We start from the raw sequence: 24,277 nt of genomic DNA on the forward strand, positions 1-24,277 counted from the left end.
CTTCGTACAAAGAGCTGAAAAAGATATTTCCAGGGTGGTGCAGGCAGTTAGCCCACACCTTTGCTATTTCCTCTCAATTGTAGTTAATAATCTAAAATGAGGCATATGGCAAGAGAGGAAGGCTACATTTAGTCCCTCCTTGACTTTCAGAAGAATCTGTAGTTGTACAAAGCTAAAATGTAACCCATTAAAAACCCACAGGGAAATTGCATTGGGCACTGTGGACCTTTTTGCATTCTGAGCAAACATCTCCCCTGGAGTCAAAAGTGGAACCACCTTTTACCATCAAATTAAAATAACGTGTAAAAATGGAAAAAATATTAGTAACAGAAATGAACCGAAATGGAGACAAGCTTGCTTGACATTAACTGAATCCCTCTGACTCAAAAAAAAAAAAAACCCTCAAGCCACAGTCATTTTTGTACCCTGGGGCCCCAATTTTATTATGAATGTTTGTGTGGGAGAGTGTGTGTGTATGTGTGTGTATTCAAAGTCGAAAATATATATGTATGTATCATATAATTTTCTAGGACCTTATGTAGAAGCATTACATCAGAAACATTGCATTCCTATCTTAAAATTTACTTCTATTTATATAGCCATAGTATTAGCAACAATGCTTTATAGATTAGCCAAAAGGCCAAATCAAAATACAAGAGAGTGAAGAAAATAATCCAGAACAGTATAAAAACAACATCTTAGCCCCTATAGATAGCACTAGCACTAGCACTTAGACTTGTATACCACTTCACAGTGCTTTACACTTAGCCCTCTGTAAGTGGTTTACAGAGTCAGCATCTTTCCCCCAACAATCCAGGTCCTGATTTTACTGACCTTGAAAGGCTGAGTCAACTTTGATTCGAACTACCAAACTGTTGGCAGCCAGCAGTCAGCAGAAGCACGTTGAGCCGGTCAGGATCGAACTTCTGACTATGGGCAGAGTCAGTCTGTAATGCTGCATTCTAACAGGAAGGAAGGAAGGAAGGAAGGAAGGAAGGAAGGAAGGAAGGAAGGAAGGAAGGAAGGAAGGAAGGAAGGAAGGAAGGAAGGAAGGAAGGAAGGAAGGAAGGAAGGAAGAGCAATAGTAATAGCACTTAGACTTATATACCGCTTCACAGTGCTTTGCAGCCCTCTCTGAGTGGTTTGCAGAGTCAGCCTATGGCTCCCAACAATCTGGGTCCTGATTTTACCAACCTTGAAAAGATGGTAGGCTGAATCAACCTTGATTCGAACTGCTGAACTGTTGGCAGCCAGCAGTCAACAGAAACATCCTAGATGGATCATCCTTACAATTTGCCCCAATCAAATTTGCACTGTGTTGTTCAGAAAGAAAGCCATTTTATATGTGATATCCATAAGTCCTAACCACGCATAAAATACAGGGGGGGCTTGATTTACAATCATTTGTTCAGTGACCATTTGAACTTACAACGGCCCTGAAAAAAGTGACTGATGGCCATTTTTCATACGTATAATTGTTGCAGCCTCCCCACGGTCACCTGATCAAAATTCAGATGCTTGGCAACTGGCATGCATTTATGACGGTTGCAGTGTCCTGGGATTATGGGATCCCCTTTTGTGTCCTTGTGGCAGACAAAGTCCAAGGGGAAGCCAGATTCACTTCACATCTGCGTTGCTAACTTAATAATTGCACTGATTCCAACTCTAACCCTAACTATGGCAAGAAAATGGGGCAAAACTCACTTAACAACTATCTTGTATGGAAACAAAAAAATTGGGCTGAGTTGTGTTCATAAGTTGAGGACTGCCTATAGGTTCTTCTGAGATGTGTACCCTGTTGAACTGTTCATAGTGCCCATGACTCAAGATAATGTTCTGTTTTGGTGTCAGGCAATCATGCAATCCATGTGCTAATGCCTCAGTCTCTGCTGCATCACATATATGTTCACAGAAAAGAATTTGATTAAACCTTTGTCTCAAAGGTGCTTTTTCAAGAGGCCACTGGGCTTTCTTGTTTTTTTCTCTGAAGACGTTTCGCTTCTCATCCAAGAAGCTTCTTCAACTCTGACTGTATGGTGGGGAAGGGAAGGATTTATACTCTTTGTAGACAGCTGGTCATTTGCATTCTTTTAGAGAGTCGTTGAGGCCACTTGGAGGTTTAAATTGTATCCTCAGGGTCACCTGAGTATGCAAATGTGTGTGAAGCTTTCTTGGAACTGCTGAAAAGACTCTCTAAAACAGGGGTCTTCAAACTTGGCCCTTTTATGACTTGTGGACTTCAACTCCCATGATTGTGGGGATGCTGCAAAGGTCGTAACGGTGAAAAACAGTCATAAGTAACATTTTTCAATGCCGTTGTAACTTTGAACAGTCACTAAATGAACTGTTGTAAGTCAAGACCTACCTCTATCTTTCTGAGTTACTAAACTAAGGATTCTGGATTTTCTTAAGCTTTTGTCCAGTCACTGCTTAAATAAGCCCACAACACCTATTGTAAGTTGTACTATTCAGGGAAAGTCTAACAGCTGAAACTTAGTTCTATCAAGCACAATTCTGAGACTCTATCAGTCTGTTAAAAAACCTGTTCCAAGTGTGGTCTCACAAGTGCAGTGGGATTTTGATGCTATCTCTCTGTTGATGCAGCCTGGGATTGTATTGGCATTTTTGGCAGCTGCAGCATGCTGCTGGCTCATACTTATTAGATGTTCCACTAGGAGCCTCTCACACTATCATCAAATTTTCCCCAAAGTGTTCCCAAATGACTTTTGGCTACTATCCCCAAACAATTTTTCGTTTTAATAAATTCTTATATGATCAGGATCAATTGTCTTTGCTATCCAATAGAGATCATGTCTAAATTAAAATGATGCTTCTAAATTAATAATCTAAGCTCCATTTAAGATTGTTCTATGATTGGTTTTATATGAAGAGGAAAAAAAATCCCAGTTGGGTAAAACAACCTTTATTTGATCCATAGTTTTTTATAAATAAATAGCATAATAGCATATTGCCCTGTTTTAATCAGTGTGTCCCCAAAACAATTGCAGTGACAATTGAGCATGATTTAAAAACACATTGACTTATTTTAAACAATCAGATCAGGCCTGTCAATCATTCTCAGCAGTCAAAAGATACTGCCATGCAAATGTCAGATTTTTTTGATTTCACTACATCTGTACTCTGAGTCTCAGTGATGTCACCTCTCATTGGATTAACAAAAGGAAAGGATCGACCCCACAGCCTAAGAGAATTGCAATAAATCAAAGGCTGCGCTGATGTATTTCTCCAAAACATTGATAATTTAAACCTTGGCTTATTCAACTATCCAGGTCCACTCTTACAAATCAGCAAAATATCTGGGGGTTGGATAATTCCTGCTTTGTTCTCTAACCTCGCAGCTCTGAAGAAGTATTAGAAGTAGAACAGAGCTTCAAAACAAACCAAGAATAAGTCAGAGAGCTACAAACAAGCCACAGATCCCAATATGCACATCTCATTAAGCCAGCCAGCCATTATGCCTATAGAGGCATTATGTCACGGCTACATCTCTCCTACCCAAACTTCATGAGCTGACAGCCTGACATTAGTAATTGTGGGGGAGGGGATTGGAATGCAAGGAAGAAGAGGGGTATGGAAATCCAGCTGTGCCTTGTGAGAAGCTTCAGCTAGCCAAGGTCAGCCATTGGTATGCAGAGCTGGGAATCAAACACCTCTTTCTTAAACAATATACAAGCACCTAATTGGACATTTATAGATAATCAGAGAGGAGGGAGAGGAAAATTTATTTTGTATTGTTTGCACAGGGAAACCTCAGATTCAGCTTACAATTGACACATCGGTGGGGTGAAGAAGTTGAAAAATCAAGAGAATGGTCATGACTATATCTTAATGATTGTACCCCTTTTTTATAATCATGTAGTTGTGCCCCCCAACCACAATCACATTGATTATAACAATATTATAACAATGCTATAATAATATTATAACAATATTTAACAATGGTTAAAGGCCTGGAAACTAAAACTTATGAAGAACAGCTGCAGGACTTGGGCTTGGCTAGTCTAAAGAAAAGAAGTAATAGGGGTGACATAATAGCTGCATTCCAGTATTTGAGAGGCTGCCACAAAGAAGAGGGGGTCAAATTATTCTCCAAAGCACCAGAGGGAAGGACAAGAAACAATGGATGGAAACTAGTCAAGGAGAGAAGCAACCTGGAATTAAGGAGAAACTTCCTAATAGGGAGGACAATTAACCAGTGGAATGGCTTGCCTTCAGAGGTTTTGGGCGCTCCATCACTGGAGGTTTTTAAGAAGAGACTGGACAGTCACTTGTCTGAGATGGTATAGGTTCTCCTGCTTGAGCAGGGGGCTGGACTAGAAGACCTCCAAGGTCCCTTCCAGATCTATTCTATTCTAATCACTTCTCCTGATTCTTCCAATTTTATTCCCAGCACAACCTAGTGGAATTGGTTATAGCTGGTTGTGAGTTATCAAAGGACAGACCAGGCTGAGTTTAAGAGAAAAACAGAATAACAGAGTTGGAAGGGACCTTGTAGGTCTTCTAGTCCAACCCCAAGCAGGAAACACTATACCATGTCAGACAAGTCCTTGTCCAGTCTCTTCTCAAAAGCTTCCAGTGATGAAGCACCCACAATGTCTGAAGGGAATATGTTCCACTGGTAGCTATCCAGTCTCTTCTTAATTTCTCCAGTGACAACTTCTGAAGACAAGCTGTTCCACTGGTTAATTGTTCTCACTGTGAGGAAATTTCTCCTTAGTTCCAGTTTTGTTCTTTCATTGATTAGTTTCAATCCCTTGTTTCTTGTTTTGCCTTCAGGTGCTTTGGAGAATAGCTTGACCCTTTCTTTTTTGTTGCAGGCCCTCAAATACTGGAATACTGCTATCATGTCATCTCTAGTAATTTATTTCACTAGACTAAACATACCCAATTCCTGCAACCATTCTTCATATGTTTTATCCTCCAGCCCCTTAAACAATAATCTTTGTTACTCTAGTCTGCACTCTTTCCAGAATCTCAAAATCTTTTTTACACCCTGATGTCCAAAACCAGATGTAATATCTTTTTATAGTAAAGTTATCTTTCTGTACTAGTTGGGAAATTACTTGTCTGAAAATCTGACTATCCTGATTTGGGCTCTTGATGGTTTATTTTAGTAGACAGTGAACATATTGCAGTTGAGCGGAGTCTGGATTCCTTTAAAATGGGTTATTCTTCCTTTATTTTTCTCTTTTCATTCTGAATATACCTTTGGGCAAAACTGTGCATCAAGCCTACCATACTAGTAGTCATGTTATAAATACTGATGGATTAGAAGCTAGTCAAATCTTGCCCCAGGTTATAAACTTTACAGTTAAAAAAATACACAAAGCATCCTCAGTGACAGTGTTGAATAACATGGAGCCCTTCTTTGAAACTCTGAAAGTTTATGAAATTATCCTGAAATGGTCTGAGGCTTGTCCCACATAATCGGTGCCCCTCTTGTTATTGAGGAAGCAGAACATACTATATATTATTGATTCCATAGCTATACTGACCAGTATGCCCAGTTCTCTGGGTAGCGTACAGCTTATTGAAATGGATTATTTAAAAAAATACAGCACTATAAAAAAAGTCAAAGCTCCAGAGGTAAAAGAAGCATCAGCAATAAAATAACCAGTGTTTATCAATGTGAATCAGTTTAAGATATCCGGACTTCAACTCCCAGAATTCTTGGAGATGAAATCCACATAATCTTAAAGTTGCAACTTTGAGAAACACTGTAATCAGTCTTGATGCCATTGCAGCAAATGGCACGTTAAGTATGGTACGCTTCCTAGGACTCAGTGGTGGGATTCAGCCAGTTCACACCACTTTGGCAGAACTGCTAGCTAATTTTTTGTTGCCCAGGCCCAGAATGGACTTCCGGAAGTGGCATCCGCACAGAGAACCAGTTGCTCATGTATTGGAATCCCACCACTGCTAGGACTATGAAAACTTGCTCTGCCCAATTCTCTGGGCAGCTGTTGAGCACAAGGGAACCCTTCTGCATTTTAGCCCAGGGCATCCCAATAATCCTGTTAATTGGGGGTTGATTTGAATTGGGGTTACAGAGTTTTTAGCCTTCTCTAAAAACCAGAGAATTAGACAAATGGGGAATGGGACCAATCTTGGCAGCTTGGTATTCCAACAGTCGGTATTCAGGAAATAGAATAATTATGGTAAGTGTGCAGCAACACCTTTGGGGTGAAAGGGCATTATGCAGAAGTGATGAATAGTATTTTGCAGGGGCATAAAGGCCTGGGGTTTGGGATTTGGTTGGGAGTTAGAAGACCTCTGGGACCCCCTGATTAAAGGAAGGGGTGTTGCCTAGTTATTTAACAATTATTTAACAAAGGGGCATGATGGCTCATGTCGTTAGGATGCTGGGTTGAAGGTTAGCAAGCCCGTGTTCGAGGCACAAGTGCTGTTGCAAGGCAGGGTGAGCTCTCATCCTTTGCTCCAGCTCCTGGCAAGGACATGAAAGGAGCCCCCAAACTTGGCATCCCCCCTGGCAATGATGATGTCATTGGGTTATCCTTTCAACCCAAAAGCACCTCAGTCCTTTCAACCTGAATGCAGTTTAACAGTGATGTCCTTGTGATCACACTTTTAGGGTAGAACTAGAGTAAGTTATTTTTAACTGTTCCATAAAGCTGTGGCTTTCTTCATCCCATATGACTGTTCTCACAATGTGATGGACAGACTTGAAGGTCTAAGGAGAAGCCTTCACATTATTCTCCAGGTGAAATAGGAGAATAATAAATCACAAAGAGATGGAAAGCAGTTTATTTATTTATTTATTTATTTATTTATTTATTTATTTATTTATTTATTTATTTATTTATTTATTTATTTATTTATTTATTTATTTATTATTTACCCAAGTGTTATTTTTTTCTCTTTAATTTGGAAACGCAGGTCTTTGTGAGAAATTAAACCTCCAGAGATCACCATCTCCAATATTTTTTCTCAGGAAAAAGCCCACTTTTTGGCAAAAGAAACATGCTTAAAATGTTCTGAATTGTTGAGAAACAGATCTTTTGACTGCTATCCCCAAAAATAGTTGAGATAAGAAGTCGAAACATGGGTGTTGTAGTTGTTAAGTAATCTAAAAAAGGACCCCTTTCCTTTTCAATTTACTGAGGTTGTTTTTAAAAAAATTAAATTTAGCAAAACATATTTATTTTTTTAAAAAAAGTTTAGTGTGAGTGTCTGAGTGCCTGTGTGGGTGGGTGTTCACAATTGTCAGCTTAAATTTTCCTCAGTTTTTCATTTTACCCACTGAGTTTGGGTAAATTATTTGGTCTCATTTATCAGTCAATTTGTGGTCTTCTGTCTTTGGAAGATTTTTTTAATAATAAATGCATTTCTGGAGACTGGTTTTCAAGATAACATTACTCTTGAAAAGATCTCACCCTTTTATAAGACATAGTGAATAGCTTAGCCTGGTAGAACAGAATAACAGAGTTGGAAGGGACATTGGAGGTCAACTAGTCCAACCCCCTGCTCAGACAGGAAATTCTATACCATTTCAGACAAATTGTTGTCCAATCGCTTCTTAAAAGCCTACTAATTCTTTATGATTTAGATTTCTGCATCTAATACTGAGCTGTTGTCCACTTAGACTTCATGCATCCCAATTCTTCTACAGCTTTAGATAGCGTCATTGTAGCAAAGTCTTGTAAAATTATTGAATAAAGGAAGTTTCTAAATCTGCCTTTCTCCACTGCCCCTTCCAAGAAAATTTTGCAGCACTAAGGCCATATTCCCAAAGTTCAGCAAGCAACCAAAGCCCACTAAATTCAGAGGACAAGCAGACATAATCCGGAGCTCCGTATATAACCTATCCCACCATTATTCTTTTTTGTTGTTGTTAAAGGAACATCTCTATGCAGGAGAAGGAGCAACACGTGCCATCTGAAATACGAGCACCTTCAAGCTCCAGATGCTTTCTTCCAAATGATCAAAGCAGCATTGGCCCCAAGGTCCACCCCTGTGTGGCCAGCGCCAGGACACTGCTTTCATCATTTTGACTGGCAGCGGCCAGTGATGGAAGGTCTCTCTTTGGTTCACAGTGAAGCTTTTGAACCCAAAGCTCTGTGCGCAAAGTGACTTCCCATTGCCAACGGAGAAAGGGATACCTCTAACTCTACTGTTGCAGATCCATGGCAGAAATCTGAGCCCCCAGGTGTCCCTAAGCAACTTGGGCAATACATAGACCCAGAAGGTTCTCCAGAGGCAAAGGTGTTAATTCCTAGGACTATGCACAGTTCACAAATGATTCTGAAGCCGTTCACACCTCTCTCCTACACTGTTCCTCACTGCTCTTCATTAAAGCAGCTCCTCCCCTTTATTTGAGCCTAAAGAGGGAGGAGCTGCCCTGTAGGAATAAGACATCTGTTGATCTGTCTGTCTGTCACTCCATCCAGCCATCCAGCCATCCATCCTGCAACAATACATTCTTTGCACCAATTAGGCTGTACATATGTATGTATAGATAGTATGTGCATGCATGCATGCACACACATACACACACAGTGTAGTATACATACATAAACACACATACACATACAGTACATACATGAGTGTAAAACCAGAAGACCCTGAGACAGTCTGCCTTGCAGTATAACATCAAACTGCCTTTCAAGTAAACAAGAGTAATTTTGCCACAGACCAAGATATACTCATTGGCAGAGCTGCAGGCAAATCCTAGATCCGTCCTGCAAGCTGGCTCTTGCATCTACAGTTGCATTCATACACGATCTGTACAAGATCATCTAACTAATGTACAGTGGGTGAGGCTGGTGAAATCAACAAGCTATAGCCAAGTTGGGCAGGTAGAAAGTCAGCAATTCATGCCAGGAAGAGAAGTCCAGTTGACTTCTGAGTCCAAGTATGGCTCAGCTTGTCTACACCCTCTACAAACAGAGTAAGAATTTCTCACAAATGAAGGCGAATAGACATGTCCCAGGATAATGTCGCAGGATCCAATCTGGGTTGGTCACCCAGACCAGAAGTTTAGTCTATTGCTCTGCTATTAAGCTTGTTGGATGAGCAGGCACAAAAACAGCCAGGGAAGTGATTGAAGCCTGGGAAACGGGCCCCTCATCAGTCAACAGTAGTGCTGATTTGCCATCAGCTTATCAAATACTTAGAAGGTGAGGGCTGGACAGCACAAGAAAATAACACTCAACAACTTAATAGCCAGCCATCAACATCCCAATTAATATCTAAAATGCCCACAAAACAGGCACCATATAAATACCACACACAGAACAGCCCAAAGCACACATTCCAGTAGAGATAAGTTCCCTGAGGATGGGCTCCAGCACAAATCTGAAAGCTCAGAAGAGTAAATTTCTGGTCCCAGTGACCGACCCAGATCCTGTAAGAATTTCTTCCCAGGCTTTGCCATGGTCATGAGTCAGCAGCATAAAAATATCACAAAAGAACCAAACAAATTAATTGTTTATAAATTCATTTGTAGATTTGTGTGGTCTGTAGAGCTGGAGCACTACATTTTTTTCTGGGCCAGATGCTCCAATCACACATTTGAGTTGGATGCTGGGGGAGATACAATCAGACCAGGGTAAAAATAAAACATTATTTACATTTTGGGGGCCTTTAATGAAAGCGAAAACTTGAAAAAAGAACAATCTCTTCATCATATTCGGTATTGCAATTCGACATTACTTTGGGGGGATCTTTGAGGGTCCCACTATGTGTTTGAGTGGCAGTGAGTCCTTATGAATGTGCATCTGTTTCATGGAGGCAGAACGGTTAGTTCAAAGTTTGAGTTAGAACTCTTAGTTCAAAGCCGCGTTCAACCATGGGAGCCCAATCATGGAATGACCCTAGACCACAGGTCTGCAACCCGCGGCTCTGGAGCCACATGCGGCTCTTTCAGCCGTCTCCTGTGGCTCCCGGTCCTCTGCCATGTGCAGTCCAAAAAAAAAGTGGGACTAAAAAAGTTCAACCAATCAATTCAAATATGCAGGGGAGGTGCATATCTCGCCTTGGCTCTACTCTTCAGTCCTGTTCTGCACATGTGCGCATGTACGCGCATGCGCACATATTTTTTGCGGCTCCCAGTTTTTCCTTTTGTGAGGGAACCAGTTCCGAGGGGCTCTTTCACTGTTTGAGGTTGCTGACCCCTGCCCTAGACAGTCACACCCTCTCAGCCCAACTGACTTCAGAAGGTTGTCCCTGAGGGGATAAAATGAAGGGTGATCCCCTCTTAACCATTTTGAGTTCTGGAAGAAAGGCTGGCTCTAAAGAAACAAATAAAATACATCAAATAGTTAGAACTTCTACTCCATAATTATTCATGTTGCTGAATTTATCCTTTACAAGATTTGCAGAATATACTGAATGACTAATAAAATATCCTGAGTGGACATCATGTGCTAAGACAGCTGAGCCTAAAAGGAGGGGGAGTCCTTTACAGGTGATAAAGTGAGCCTGCTTCGAAAACAGATCTATCACAGTCCAGATGACAGTATTTCCTCTATTGTTGGGTAGGTCTACAATAAAGTCCATAGCTATTTCTTCCCATGGTTGAGAAGGGTCTGCCACTGACTGCAGTAGCGCAGGGGTTTTCCCTGGAATTCTTTTCATGGTGGCACATACGGTACAACTCCTGACATAGTTTTCTACATCTCGTTTTAGCCCCAGCCACCAAAATTGCTGGCGGGTGAGGTGTACAGTTTTTAAATATCCAAAGTGTGCAGCCTGTTTTACATCATGGCTGTGTCTGAGAGCATTGAGAAGGAGGGCTTCAGGTTGATACAATTCCCCCCCCCCATGTATGCCAAACCATCTCTGCATGTTAGGGAGGTTTGATTATCTTTGAACCATTGATTGGTAAGGAGCTCTCATTTTATCTTCTTCACTCCCGGGTCATCAGGATTAGGGGTTCTGCAAGGTGCGAATTGTGCTGCAGGTTGTGAACTGGGGATAATTGCCTCGTAGACCTCTTCACGTTCACTTTTGTACTGTGGCAGTCAGGATAGCGCATCATCTAGGAAGTTTTTCTTTCCCAGTATGTACTTTAAAGTGAAGTTAAAATGGTTAAAGTACTGTGCCCATTGCACTTGCTTTGGGGACAATTTGCAGGGAGTTTTTAGTGCCTCTAAATTTTTGTGATCTGTCCATACTTCAAAAGGCACTTTGCTCCCTTGTAAATAGTGTCACCAGGTTAATAGCCCCCACCTAATTGTGAAGGCCTCCTTTTCCCGGACTGTCCATCTCCATTTCACTGAGATGGCCTACAATAATTCTGTTCAGAGCAGCACTGGCTACCCGCCTTTCAGAATAGCCACAGGAAAAGAGTTCAGCCCGATGCCTGACTATCCTCAAGTGCCCTCTGCTTCCCAGACACTTGATGAATGGGTAAGGGGGTGGGAAGAGGTTTGGAGAAACATGAAAACAGCATTACAGAAGACTTCTGAGACTTATAAAAAAGAAGCTGATAAAAAGAGGGCTCCCCAAAGAACATTCCAAGTGGGGGAAAAGGTTTATCTGTCAACTAAATATTTACGTCTCAAATTACCCAGCAGGAAATTGGGACCGAAATTCTTGGGGCCTTTCCCCATTGTGAAAATCATCAACCCGGTCACAGTAAAATTGAAACTCCCCAGACCTTTGGGAAAAATTCACCCGGTGTTCCATTGCAGCTTACTGAAAGCTTTTTGAGCCTCCACTTTAAGACCTCCCCCTAAGAAAGCACCTAGACCCCTCATAGTAGTGGGTCAGACCCATTATGAAGTGAAACGTATCCTTGACTCTAGAATCTTTAAGGGAAAATTGCAGTACCTAGTACAATAGAAGGGATACCCATTGTCTGAAGCCATTTGGGTGAATTCTAGCGATGTGAAAGCTGACAGGCTTATCAAAACATTTTATGAGAAACACCCCAACAAACCAAGAGTCAGCTTCTAACTTGTGTTTGTTTACATTACGGGATCTGTTTTTTTAAGGGGGGCGGATGTCAGTGCTGCAAACATTGACATGTTTTTGCACTGACAATGTAAGAGACAGACTTTTGTTTAAACTGCTTCACTTTGAATCTTGTAGGGAAGGAATTTTCTAACAGCTATTTTGAGAATATAAGGAGCCCACATACAGAATGGGAGGAGAAACCTCATATGTGAAACTAATTGGATAATGTGATTTATGACGTGTAGATAAGGACGGGGATTGTGTGTGTGTGTTACGATGGGTTTGGGGGCAGGAGATTTCAGATTCTGGCATCCCTCCATGAGTGCCGATGTTTCATTTCATTAGTAAGACTTTTTAGATAAATAATTGTGCCAGCAAATTGTTTGATTTGTCTCATTCATCGGAACCTTGACATCAGCTTTTTGTACGTAATGGCTCAAGTAATCTCACACTTTTTTTTCCTGCAGCCCATTTAGTCATTCTCAAAGATTTTGTTCAGTCTACATTTCTAAGAGAAATGAGCTGATCTGCATCATCTGAAAATATTACAACAATGGCTGGGCTGTGATCCTGCCAATTGGACACTTATTTTTGGATTTTGCACAGCACTTTTCAGCCAAAAAAAGGCTCAACACTACATGTAAAATGTTAATATGGATAAAAGGCATTTAATGGTGCCACTAAGAGAAAGAAAATGAATTTATCAACATGCTTTTTGCAAGAGGTGAAAGATGATAATACACACTTGAAGGGCAGAACACAAGTGTTTACATAAATAAGAATAAAGAAATATTTATAGGTCTTCTTGTTAATGCTCTTGGTGTTGGATTATTAAAACAAAACATGACGAACAGGTTTATGAGGATATTGACCTCTTTATTCAAAAAAAGTTGCTAATAGAACAGTCCAGGTGGAACACACACCCCCATACACCCACACACACGTGAATGCATTTTCCCTTTGTGGGTTTTACAAATACCTGTAAAAGAGGCAACAAAGTTGGGATCTTGACTATCTAATTCATGAGGACAAAGGTTCACCAGCTAAACCACCTTGGTTGTGGGGACTCAACTCCCAGAATTCTGTAGCTGGCTAGGGAATTCTGGGAGTTGAAATCCACAGGTCTTTAAGTTGCCAAGGTTGAGAAACATTGAACTAAACACTCACCCATGATCCTACGTGCCATCCCTTTGCTGAGATTTCACTGCTCTGTTCTAAACCTTCCTATCTCAAAGAGATGGTCCCACTGTCATTGTGTAGTTGCTATTGGTATCCTTGCTATTAATGAAGAATGAACTCTGAAGATTTCTACATTAAAAAGGATCAAGGCTGGAGTTTGAACAATCTGAGACACAAAAATGAACTGAATCCATTGGCAAATCAATGTTAGTCCATTAGTTAATCAGGAGTTAGGTCATGAATCCTTGTATGGGCCAATGATGATTTATCAGGTGACACAGTTTTGATACAGGTAGTCCTTGATTTACGTCCATGACTGAGCCCAAAATTTCTGCTTCTAAGCAAAACAATTGTTGAGTTTTTGACCCATTTTATGACATTTCTTGCCAATGTTACTAAGTGAATCACTGCAGTTAAGTTAGTAACACAGATATTAAGGGAATCTGGCTTCCCCATTGACTTGTCAAAAGGTGATCACATGACCTTGGTCACAGCAACGATCATGAATACCAGTCAGTTGCCAAACGTCTGAATTTTGAGAAATCAGTTTTGTCCCATTTGATGACCTTTTTTGCCACAGTCATTAAGGAAATCCAGCTTCCCCATTGGCTTGGCTTGTCAGAAGGTCACAAAAGGGGATCACGTGACTCCCCCCCTTTCCCCTCCCCTGGGGGTGCTGCAATCGTCATAAATTCATGCCAGTTGCCAAGCATCTGAATTTTGGTTGAGTGACCTCGGGGAACACTCCTGCAGTTGTAAATGTGAAGAAGGGGTCACTTTTTTCAGCGCCGTTGCAACTTCAAAACAGTCACTAAGCAAATAGTCGTAAGTCAAGGACTACCTGTAGTGTGTTCATGAAATTGGTGCAATGGCTGAGAGATGGCGCCAAACCCACCCCCACCCCGAGAAGGTAGCAAAAAAATAATAATGCAGATCTGGTTATGGCAAAAAATGGAAGTCAAACACCCACCCCTCAAATTGCTTTGTTTCAGAATGCTTTTGCACCCCTGAGTGATGTCAAGAACAGAAGCCATGCTGACGATGTCGGTCTCGTTCTTTCTTCATTGCAGGCTAGTATATACCGAGGGGGATACAGCCGTTTTGCTCCATACTAAATGACAAAAACCATAAACCCTCCCCAAATGGGGATCAAATGGAAGCTTTCCAAGGCCTGGGGATGGCAATACATGCAGCAATGCATCATTTTAGCAACTCTAAAAAAATACAAACAAACAAATAAGTAAAATAAACCACTACATTAAAAAAAGAGGAGAAAAAAATCTACATTTTTTTATCTTATACCTCAGATATTTTGTTCTGTGTATTTTAATATTGTGGGTCTTTTAATTTCTGAAGGTTACCTAGTTTGCTGGCTGTAGAAGGTATTTATTATTATTATTATTAATTATAATAATTATTATTATTTTCATTGTGGTTGAACTAGAAAGCTGCTAGAAACGAATTTGTCCAGGGGGCCACCATCAAAAGTTCTATATCATGTAAATGAATTATATATGCTGAATATTACGCTGTTGGGATTCCTCACTTGTTTTGTCAGAGTGTATGTGATATCATGATTTATTTTTTTTCTTGCATAAGACATTGATTTTTATTTTTAAAAGGGGTGTGTGGGGGGAGAGAAAGAGAGAGAGAGAGAGAAAGAGAGAGAGGAACACCAAGAAGGTGGAAATGGGGTCCCACCTAATTAACTATAAAAAAGGGGATCCCCCAAAGGCACCTTATAATTCTATATCAGCTGTCTTAAATTATTCACTGTTTCTTCAAAGCCAAAGGTTATGTTGTTAATTCTGAGTTGGGGTGGGGGAGGGAGGGGGAAAAGTTACAAGAAGGGTGCTTGAACTGACATCTGTACATAATGTCTTATTAAAAGCTGTGGAAGGCCAAGCTTTTAATGTATTCCATCAGGCAGCATTTAGCTCCAATCGTGACTAGCTGTTTAGGCAAAAAAAGAACAAAAACAAACACACACACACACACAAAACAAAAATAAAAAACCTAATGTATATGTAAAAAAAAATAAAAAACATAAAATTAAGTAAATAAGGAGAGTTACCTGCTCGTTAGACCATAAACAAGCATTCTTTTTTATATTTCTTCCAGTATAATAAATTATTGATATCATTGCAGAACTTTTATATATTACGGGAGAATTAAAAATAAAAATAATAAAAAAGAGGTGATAAAGCAGTTTCTATTTTTTTTTCTTTTTTTCCAAAAAAACAAAAAATAAAGTAATAAAAAAGTTAAATTCTTTGTACCAGTTTTAAAAAAAAAGAAGTGTACAAAATTTACATCTGTGAAGTAGAATTATTCAGTTTGAGAAATTTACACATTGACAATGTTTTAGATTTTAAACCCAGTAGATTATTCTTAGTTAGAGAGAGAAAACACACACACACACACACACACACACACACAAACGCTCACCCATTCTCATTTTTACATGCTACTTCTAGTCCAGATTTATAGACACATTTACAAATCCTGCAATCAATGAGGATTGAGAATCATGCCCTTCTCATCCGTTTGGTATTTTTTGAACAACGTTGTGTCATGTAAACAAACTGCAATTCTTCAAAGTGTCCAATTCTGCTCCCATTTCTGATTTCAAATCCAAAGCCTCTTTGATTGTTCACTGATGAAGTCCATGAAGAATGTATTAGGTCCTCCTAACAGATGCCCATCCTGTGCATTTTTCCAACTTGCAACAAAGACGTAATGCCAAAACTCCACACTCTGACACCACTGAACAAAAATTGCAGTTTGTCTGTGCATATGTTGTTACCTATTATTCTAAGTTGGAGTGTTTGTAAGGGTTTCTTTCAGGGTTTGTTTTTGTGTGTGTGTGTGTGTGTGTGTGTGTGTGTGTGTGTATGTATGTGTGTGTGTGTGTGATTTTAAAGACATTAAAAGCAGAACAACTGTACCACTACAGTTTTGTTGAAGATATTTATATACTCGTGTGCTGTGCAGGACGGGAAAAAAAGGGCCTTCAGTTAACAATTATCAATTCACCCACCGCTTGTGAACTTGCCAACTTGCTATAAGCAATTCTGCTGTTTAAGAAGTGTTTGTGATCAGGCTTTTTTCCTCTTTATCATCGTTAACGTGCATGCAATATGATTCGTTGAACGATAACCATCAATAAAGTTTCACCAGATTTGAAAACCAGATTTCTGGAGCATTTTTATCAGATTTGACTCATTCAGGGTTGAGTGCAGCAAAGGAGAGCTAGTGAAAAAAAAAGTGGGAGGACCCACACAAAATCCCCATTGAATGATGAAAAACATTGGCTACTAAGAATCATGGGGTGGGTTTTTTTGGTTTTTTGTTTTGTATTTTAAAGACATTAAAAGCAGAACAACTGTGCCACTATGGTTTTGTTGAAGATAGTTACTATCTTCAACAAAGATAGGACGAGGACTTTAAGTGGCCATGTTTTATTCCTGAGATTATAGGGCTCAACCAGAGCTTTTGGAAATTCAGGTATCAATCGGAAATTCAAGTGTTCTTCACATCCCTCTTCCCCATGTCTACAGTGTTGGCAAACTTTCCTCTGGCCCAATAAATCAAAAACTGTTCAGATCAAAATCTCAGATATGGGGAATTATCCAACTATCCAGATCCATATGAATAGATGACGTCCTTTCAGACATAGCTTTGTTGATTTGTAAAGACCTCTTCTTTACTATTTGTGAGAGGCTTCCATGGACTAATACATGGAATTAGTGGAGGGATGTGCTGAGGGAATGTACCTGTCAAATTCGTGACATCATGTGATGTCGCGCAACGTATCGGAGCCTTTGCGCCATTGCCGGCAATGGGTTGGGCGCGGCTTCCGGATGATGTGTCTGGTCCGCGGGCCGGCAGTTTGACACCTAGGTGAGAACCACCATGTTATTTCTCAGTCTCTCTTGAGTTCCTAGAGAGAAATGTAGAGTGTTTTTTTCCCCTAAGCTCTCCTTTTGTCTTCACTGCAGTAGTGAAGAAAATCTGAATGTTTAGGATCGAAGTGGCCATTTGTTATGTCAACTTTTAAACACCATGGGAAAATCTAGCACAGGATATTAAAGTTTCTGAGTTCAGAAACCAAGGGTGCATACAGACGTACCTTTCAACTGGACTCTGCTTCCTTGTATCCTATGAAGCAAGCCAGCTTTCTTCCAATTTTGCAACAATGCATTTAGCCCAATATATTTAGCTACTCTCTGAATATTGAATAACCATCTCTTCCTCCTCTTCCTCCTCCTTTTCAATGCAGCAAGTTTGTCTATTTGTTCTTTATTTTATTTTTTAAAAGAGAAATCTCTATAATAATACTTACAGGGTAGAAGGATTTGTGATTTCACATCTCCCAGCCACCAGTGCTGTGCACAATTGCTTCTGCTACAAACCTGTAGAACTGCTTTCTTTAATTTAAGAGAGAGAGAGAGAGAGAGAGAGAGAGAGAGAGAGATTCCCAGATTCCCACACTTGGAAATGTGTTATTCCAATCCTGGACAATGCAGTAGGGATAATTCCATTGTGATTCAATTGCTTGGGGAAAAAATGCACGTCTGTATGCACTCGGAAACACTTTTTTTAAAAAGAAAAGAAAAACAAAAATTACTGTAAAATAAATATTTATTTTCTTACAGAAATTCTGTTTTCACACATAAATCTCCTGATGTTTAAGTGATAAGTCAATGTGTCATTTTGGTTTGAATAAAGTGGCTGTTTCATTTGGTGCAACTCTTAGTTTAAAAAAAAAAAGAAAAGAAAATCTGATGTTTATTCTTGCACACAAATGAGGTTGCCACACACTGTTGGAAAATATTTTTGTGGGGGGAAAAAACCTAACTTAGAACAGTCCAATCATTCATTTTATTCAAATGTATGTCTGATATAGGGAATGTTTTTTTCTGGTTATATAAATTATTACTGATTATATGAATACTGATTTTAAAAAAAAATAACTGATTAATACCATATGTAGAATATTGTGACTTTAAAACAACTACAGATCTTTAAACCCGACAAGTGTGTATATCTGTCTTTAGAAATTAGTGTTTATATCACTACAGTGATTTGTGAATAAAGGAAAAACTAATGGTTTGTAATATTAAAAATAAAAGCTTAGTCTGAAATGGTGTAAATAAAATGTGAATCCAAAATTGTGTTCTTTTTAATCTTTTTTTTAAAAAAAATATTTACTTCGCATGCTACAGGCCCTTACTTTTACATTCACCATCTTTTCACAAAGAATTGGAAGGAAGAAATAGCATAAATAGCTGGAGATCAAGGGGCTCATCGCCATTACCCTCAAGAAGAGTGAGTTATTCTAAGGGTCTCAGTCTTAATACAGGTAGTCTGCAACTTACACCAGTTCATTTAGTAACCATTCAAAGCTACAAGGGCACTGGGGGAAAAAGTGACTTATGACCTTTTTTCACACTTATGACCGTTGCAGCATCCCCACGGCCATGTGATCTAAATTCAGACACTTGGCAACTGACTATGACGGTTGCAGGGTCCCGCGATTATGTGATCCCCTTTTGTGACCTTCTAACAAGCAAAATCGATGGGGGAAGCCAGCCAGATTCACTTAACAATTGTGCTGCTAATTTAACAACTGCAGTTATTCATTTAACAACTGTGACAAGAAAGGTCATAACACAGGGCAAAACTCACTTAACAAATGACTCACTTAGCAACAGAGATTTTGGGCTCAGTTAGGGGTGTTGGTCAAAGACTACCTGTATGCATAGTGAGGAGGCAAAGGGAAAGTTGTGTAGCGTAAAGCTTGGGAGAATAGAAAGAAATTACATCAGTTTTTATTCCGAGGAGAATTACATAGATTTCTTTCCTGTTCCTAATCCAGACAGGGCTGTCAGAGACTTGGCTTTATCATTCATTGTTTATTTATATATCCTCTCCCATAAAATATCCCAAAATGATTTACAATCAAATTAAAATAATAATAATAATAAACAATGTGCTAAAGGAGCTAACGTAAAATGTATTTTATTAAAAATGAATGGGAAGAAATGGGATTTTAGAAATTGTCATGCAGCGAAGTCTGGATGGAAGAAAAAGAAAGCCTTCAGCACGTGCCTAATAATAGGTTATTTTTAATTTAAAACTTCTATTGATTAATTTCCTTAAAATATTTATTAGGCCCATAAAGCTGGGGAGGATCCATTTTATCCTGCACTGTACCTTTTCGATCTGCACATCCTGGCATTATTATCTTGTATTTCATACAGACAACTCAAAGTGGTTCACAAACGAGAACATTTTCCCTATTCGGGTCGCCAGCCCAGGACTCGGCAATAAATCTCCATTTCCCTCCACGTTTGCACTCAGCTCATCTTGGCTGCTAGATTCAAACTTGGCAGAACTTCCTCCAACACAAACACAGCAGAGTTAGAGAGGGTTCTTTATTGCAAATGAAAAAGAAGCCAGATGGAAAAGGTGATGGCTTTTTGTCAGCAAGCAGGTACGTTTCCTCCTTGTACCTACTGTGCTTTAAAGCCATTGTTGCTGCTTCACGCCCTTCCCTGGTTTCCGTAGGCTCTCTGCCCCATGTTTCGTGACCTTAAAGGGGAGAATTGTTGGTTGTTGACAGACGTGACATTGCTGTCCTCAGAACCATGGGATCTGAGCTTGCCTGCCCCCCCCCCCGGTCTTCAGACAAGGTGCCTGTTCAGATGTTCGAGAGACGATTGTGCATTTCTCCATCAATGTGCAGCTTCCCTTAAATCCAAACACACATATACATATATACATATACATATACATATACATATACATATACATATACATATACATATACATATACATATACATATACATATACATATACATATACATATACATATACATATACACATACATACACACACATACATACACACATATTTGTGTGTGTATGTGTATATGCGTGTATGTATGTATGCATATGTGTGTATATATATATATATATATATATATACACACATACACACACAAATATGTATGTATATATGCGGGGGAACCTTTACCTTTACCTATATACTATAGTATACATAGAATCAACTATATATGCTATAGTATGTGTGTGTGTGTGTATGTATGTATGTATGTATGCATATGTGTGTGTGTATATATATATATATATATATATATATATATATATATACACATACACATACATACATATGCATACATACATACATACATACACACACACACACATACTATAGCATATATAGTTGATTCTATGTATACTATAGTATATAGGTAAAGGTAAAGGTTCCCCCGCACATGCGTGCTAGTCGTTTCCAACTCTAGGGGCCGGTGCTCATCTCTGTTTCAAAGCCGAAGAGCCAGCACTTGTCCAAGGACGACTCCGTGGTCATGTGGCCGGCATGACTAGATGCCAAAGGTGCACGGAACGCTGTTACCTTCCCACCATAGTGGTCCCTATTTTTCTACTTGCATTTTTACGTGCTTTCGAACTGCTAGGTTGGCAGAAGCTGGGACAAGTAACAGGTGCTCACTCTGTTACGCGGCACTCAGGATTCGACCCACCAAACTGCCAACCTTCTGATAGACAAGCTCAGCGTCCTAACCCACTGAGCCACCACGTCCCTTACACTATAGTATATAGTTGATACTATATACTATGGTATGGCCTGGCCTGGCCGGGCCTAGCATAGCATAGTATCAACCTTCTTAACCCCCAAGACTCTTTTTTTTGCTACGTATTCTAAGGTCTGCAATGTATTAATCACAGATCATTTAGAATACATAGTGGAAAAAAGAGTCTTGAGAATTAACAAGGGTGATACTATGCTATATAATATATGGTTGATACTATATAAAAAGAAGACATCAGGAAAGAATTCTGTGGAGTTCATTTTTTCCCCACTCGAAGGAGACTACAAAGTGATATGTAGAAACGCATAACTGACAATACCCAACTCCAACTCACCACAGCCAAGTTAGCTCAAAAGCACCCTGCAAGGCAGCTCCAAAAACTTAAAAGACCCTTCAAAATAGGGTGATGGATAGAAGCGGCTTTTTGGAACTTGGCAGACCGCTACCATCAGAGTGTGCTACCCAGCTAAACTAGACCCTGAAAGTTCAAATTTTCAGTTTTGGAGTCCTTAACAGCCTCTGGGGCAGCCTGACACTTTGAAAGCGATACCAAAGCAATGGAAATTGAAATATTAGTAAATTCTTCCAAGATTGCATGGGGTGATGCTTTCTGTATCTACTCAGTTGCACTAATAATCCCCCAGTTTCCTTCTCAGTCTTGGAAATCTGATTTTCACATTGTAAAACCTTTCATCTTCCAAAAGCTGCCTATTGCTAATGAATTTTTTAATTGTTTACTCACTGACTCTCCTAGATATAAAAGTGACACTTAACCTGAGGGGAGGAGGGGAGAGAGAGAGAGAGAGAGAGAGAGAGAGAGGGAGAGAAGGAAGTAAAGCCAAATGGAAGAAACATCCCTGTTAAATCAAAGCTACGTCCTGGTTGTATCAAACCCTTTTTAATGTACTTTTACTTCTTTAGAACTAGGTTATTATGTCCATCACAAAAGAAAAAAGTAAAGAAAAAGAAAAAGAAATAAAGTGAAATAAAGTAAATAATTTGGGAGGAGGGTTCTTAGTAAATATGACAAAGCCAAATTATTCAGTCATTGAATAACCTGGGAGCATATTTGTGAAACCTCTGTGGTTCTGTGTGCCAAATAAAAGAAAAAAAATCAAGCTTTGTTCTTTTAGATTTTATCTGAAGAATTTGAGTTGGCCATTCCAGAACCTAGACAGTCTTCTGCTCTTGAATGTAGTAGGCAGTCCTCATTTAGTGACTGAGTTATTTAGGGACCATTCATAATTATCATAGTGAGGAAAAAGTAACTTTGTGACCAGTCCTTACATTTATGACCTTCCCAGGCCTGTAAAGCTAAAATAAGATTATAAGCATGCTCATGATTTCACTTAGTGACCCTTCACTTACCAACTGAGTTACTGGTTCCAACTGTTGTGGCTAAACAAGGACTACCTCTACAATTGCTTGGACCAAGATCAATTAGGGACATACCAAATCTGGAATATGCACTATCAATTTACAGTGGAAGCATTTATTTATTATTATGTGTTGGAAATTAGCAAACTTAGTGGATGTAGCCGTGGGTCTAGGAAAATTCGCCATGGCCAACTGGCCACGGCCAACTCACTGTGGCAGAAGAGTCAAACTAATATTGAAGAAATGGTGGAATACTGTAGAGTCATTAAAGAAAGGATGCCAAAGGAGGGACAAAATGAAATGTGAATCACGAAACTTAAAATATTTTTTTAATTATTTTAAATAATTAAATTGAATTGTTGAATTGTCCCAACAATTATGGCAAGTTGACCCTGGTGAGCTGGTCCGCAGTAAGCTGGCCGTAGTGAGTTGCCCCATTCTGTGTAGCAGTGAAGGCACTGGATGAAGATTAGGAAGCCTCATCTTTTAGACTATCCTTTGCTATGGAAACTCACAGATGACTTTCCAAACTCTTTCTGGACTAAAAGTGGTGAGTTTTTAGTCCTCCCTCAGCCATGAAAACTCATTGTGTGACTGATGCTACTCATGCACTGGGTTAGCATAATTAACTTCACAGCATTGCAGTTGTGCAAATGAAATGAGCAGAAAGTTAACTATAAACTATTCTAAACTCCTGGGAGGTAGGGATGAACCAAACCTGGGCTATACAAAAATCAAAGAAAGGAATGCCAGGAGAACTGAAGCTAATGTGAACATATAATGATAATGGTCTCCCTTCAGTCATGTCTGACTCTTGGCGATCTTATGGGCCAGTCTCTTCATGTCTTCTGATCTTCTTCTTTGAGGTTTTCTAGGCTGTGACTGATGTCAGCTATTATGTCCAGCCACCGTGTTCTTTGATGGCCTGGTTTCCTTTTACAAGTCTCCTCAACATAATTGCTTTCTCAGTGAATTCCCCCACATGGCCAAAGTGAGATACAGTTTTGTAATTTGGCCTTCCAGTCTGGGGTTGTGTGCTCCAGTACTTGCTTGTAAGTCACCTTTGCTGTCCACCTTCTCCAGCAACTTGATTTTCTTCCTGTCTTATTTTTTAAAGGCCAGCTTTCACAACCACAGCTAACTATGGAGGACACAATAGAGTGGCATAACCTACATTTGAACTTGGACCTATACAATCAAGAAACTTGTTTCTTAAGTCCACACCACTGTCCATCACCATCAGAAAGAGAAAAAGATTCCCAAATGAAACTAGACATCTTTTCAGATGTTGAAATGTTACAATGTGAACCATAGGAAATGGAATGGGCTACCCAATCAAGAAGTAGATGTAGGCCTACTACACTGTAGCATATTGGTGAAAGTCCCATTTGCAAATTGTTGCAACAGATACCGCTGTGTGTCCTGCATTCTCATTTAGGTTGATGAAAGAGAATTTGATTTCAAAACTTTTTTCCAAAGAGATCCTCAGGGGAAAATTCTGCTGCCTGTAGGGAAGCAGGATCATCTGTGTCAAAAGAGCCAAGATCCCAGTCACATTGCTCACATTTAAAAAGGGGGCAGGGCTTTCATCACCATCTTGACTTTTTTGGCAACCAACCAACCAACCAACCCCATGGATGTCTTTGGAGGAAAGTGTTGTTCTGAAGTTATAAAGTGGCCAGGAATATGTGTCTTTTGTGAATTCGTAACAGTTCCTCTTCTTTTTAACCCTCGGTCACAACAAAGGAGAGCATAAAATAGAGATATTGAATAGAACAGCAGAACAGAACAGAACAGAATAGGAATAGAATCAGAGAGGAAGGCTGGAGGGACCTTGGAGTCCTTCTAATCCAACTCTTTGCCCATGACAGGAGACTTATATCATACTATAATACAGAAAACTAATAAAATACAGATGGGATTATAAGTGTCTCAACTGTGCCTGAAGTCACAACTTTAATAAATTCTATAAATAATAGAAAGCTAATAGAAAAGCTATAACTTTATTCAAAGTCTCAGATTAATCATTAGTCAAAGGTATCCCTTGCTAGTCACTATGTAATGAGAATTATAAAATGTGCATTGTAATACCGTGATTTACACTCTACCCTTTTGCACTAGCAGGATAACATCTCTTCAA

General features: G+C 39.5%; 1 protein-coding gene across 7 annotated transcripts in view; it reads left to right on the forward strand.

Moving 5' to 3' along the window:
* Positions 1-14,418, forward strand: part of RBFOX1 (RNA binding fox-1 homolog 1) — a gene marked incomplete at its 5' end in the record, with an annotated part of 1,027,042 nt that extends 1,012,624 nt beyond the window's left edge. For 6 of the 7 annotated variants that reach the window (XM_081338327.1, XM_081338331.1, XM_081338332.1 and 3 more), the window contains one exon: positions 14,112-14,418. In XM_081338327.1, coding sequence (XP_081194453.1) covers positions 14,112-14,234 — 123 coding nt within the window. In that variant the 3' untranslated portion in view covers positions 14,235-14,418. The remainder of the gene's footprint in view (positions 1-14,111) is intronic. The other variant, XM_081338329.1, reaches the window with a different exon arrangement.
* Positions 14,419-24,277: the final 9,859 nt, after the last annotated feature.

This window comes from Vipera berus, assembly GCF_964194415.1.
Source record: "Vipera berus genome assembly, chromosome: 13".
Classification (NCBI taxonomy): Eukaryota; Metazoa; Chordata; class Lepidosauria; order Squamata; family Viperidae; genus Vipera; species Vipera berus.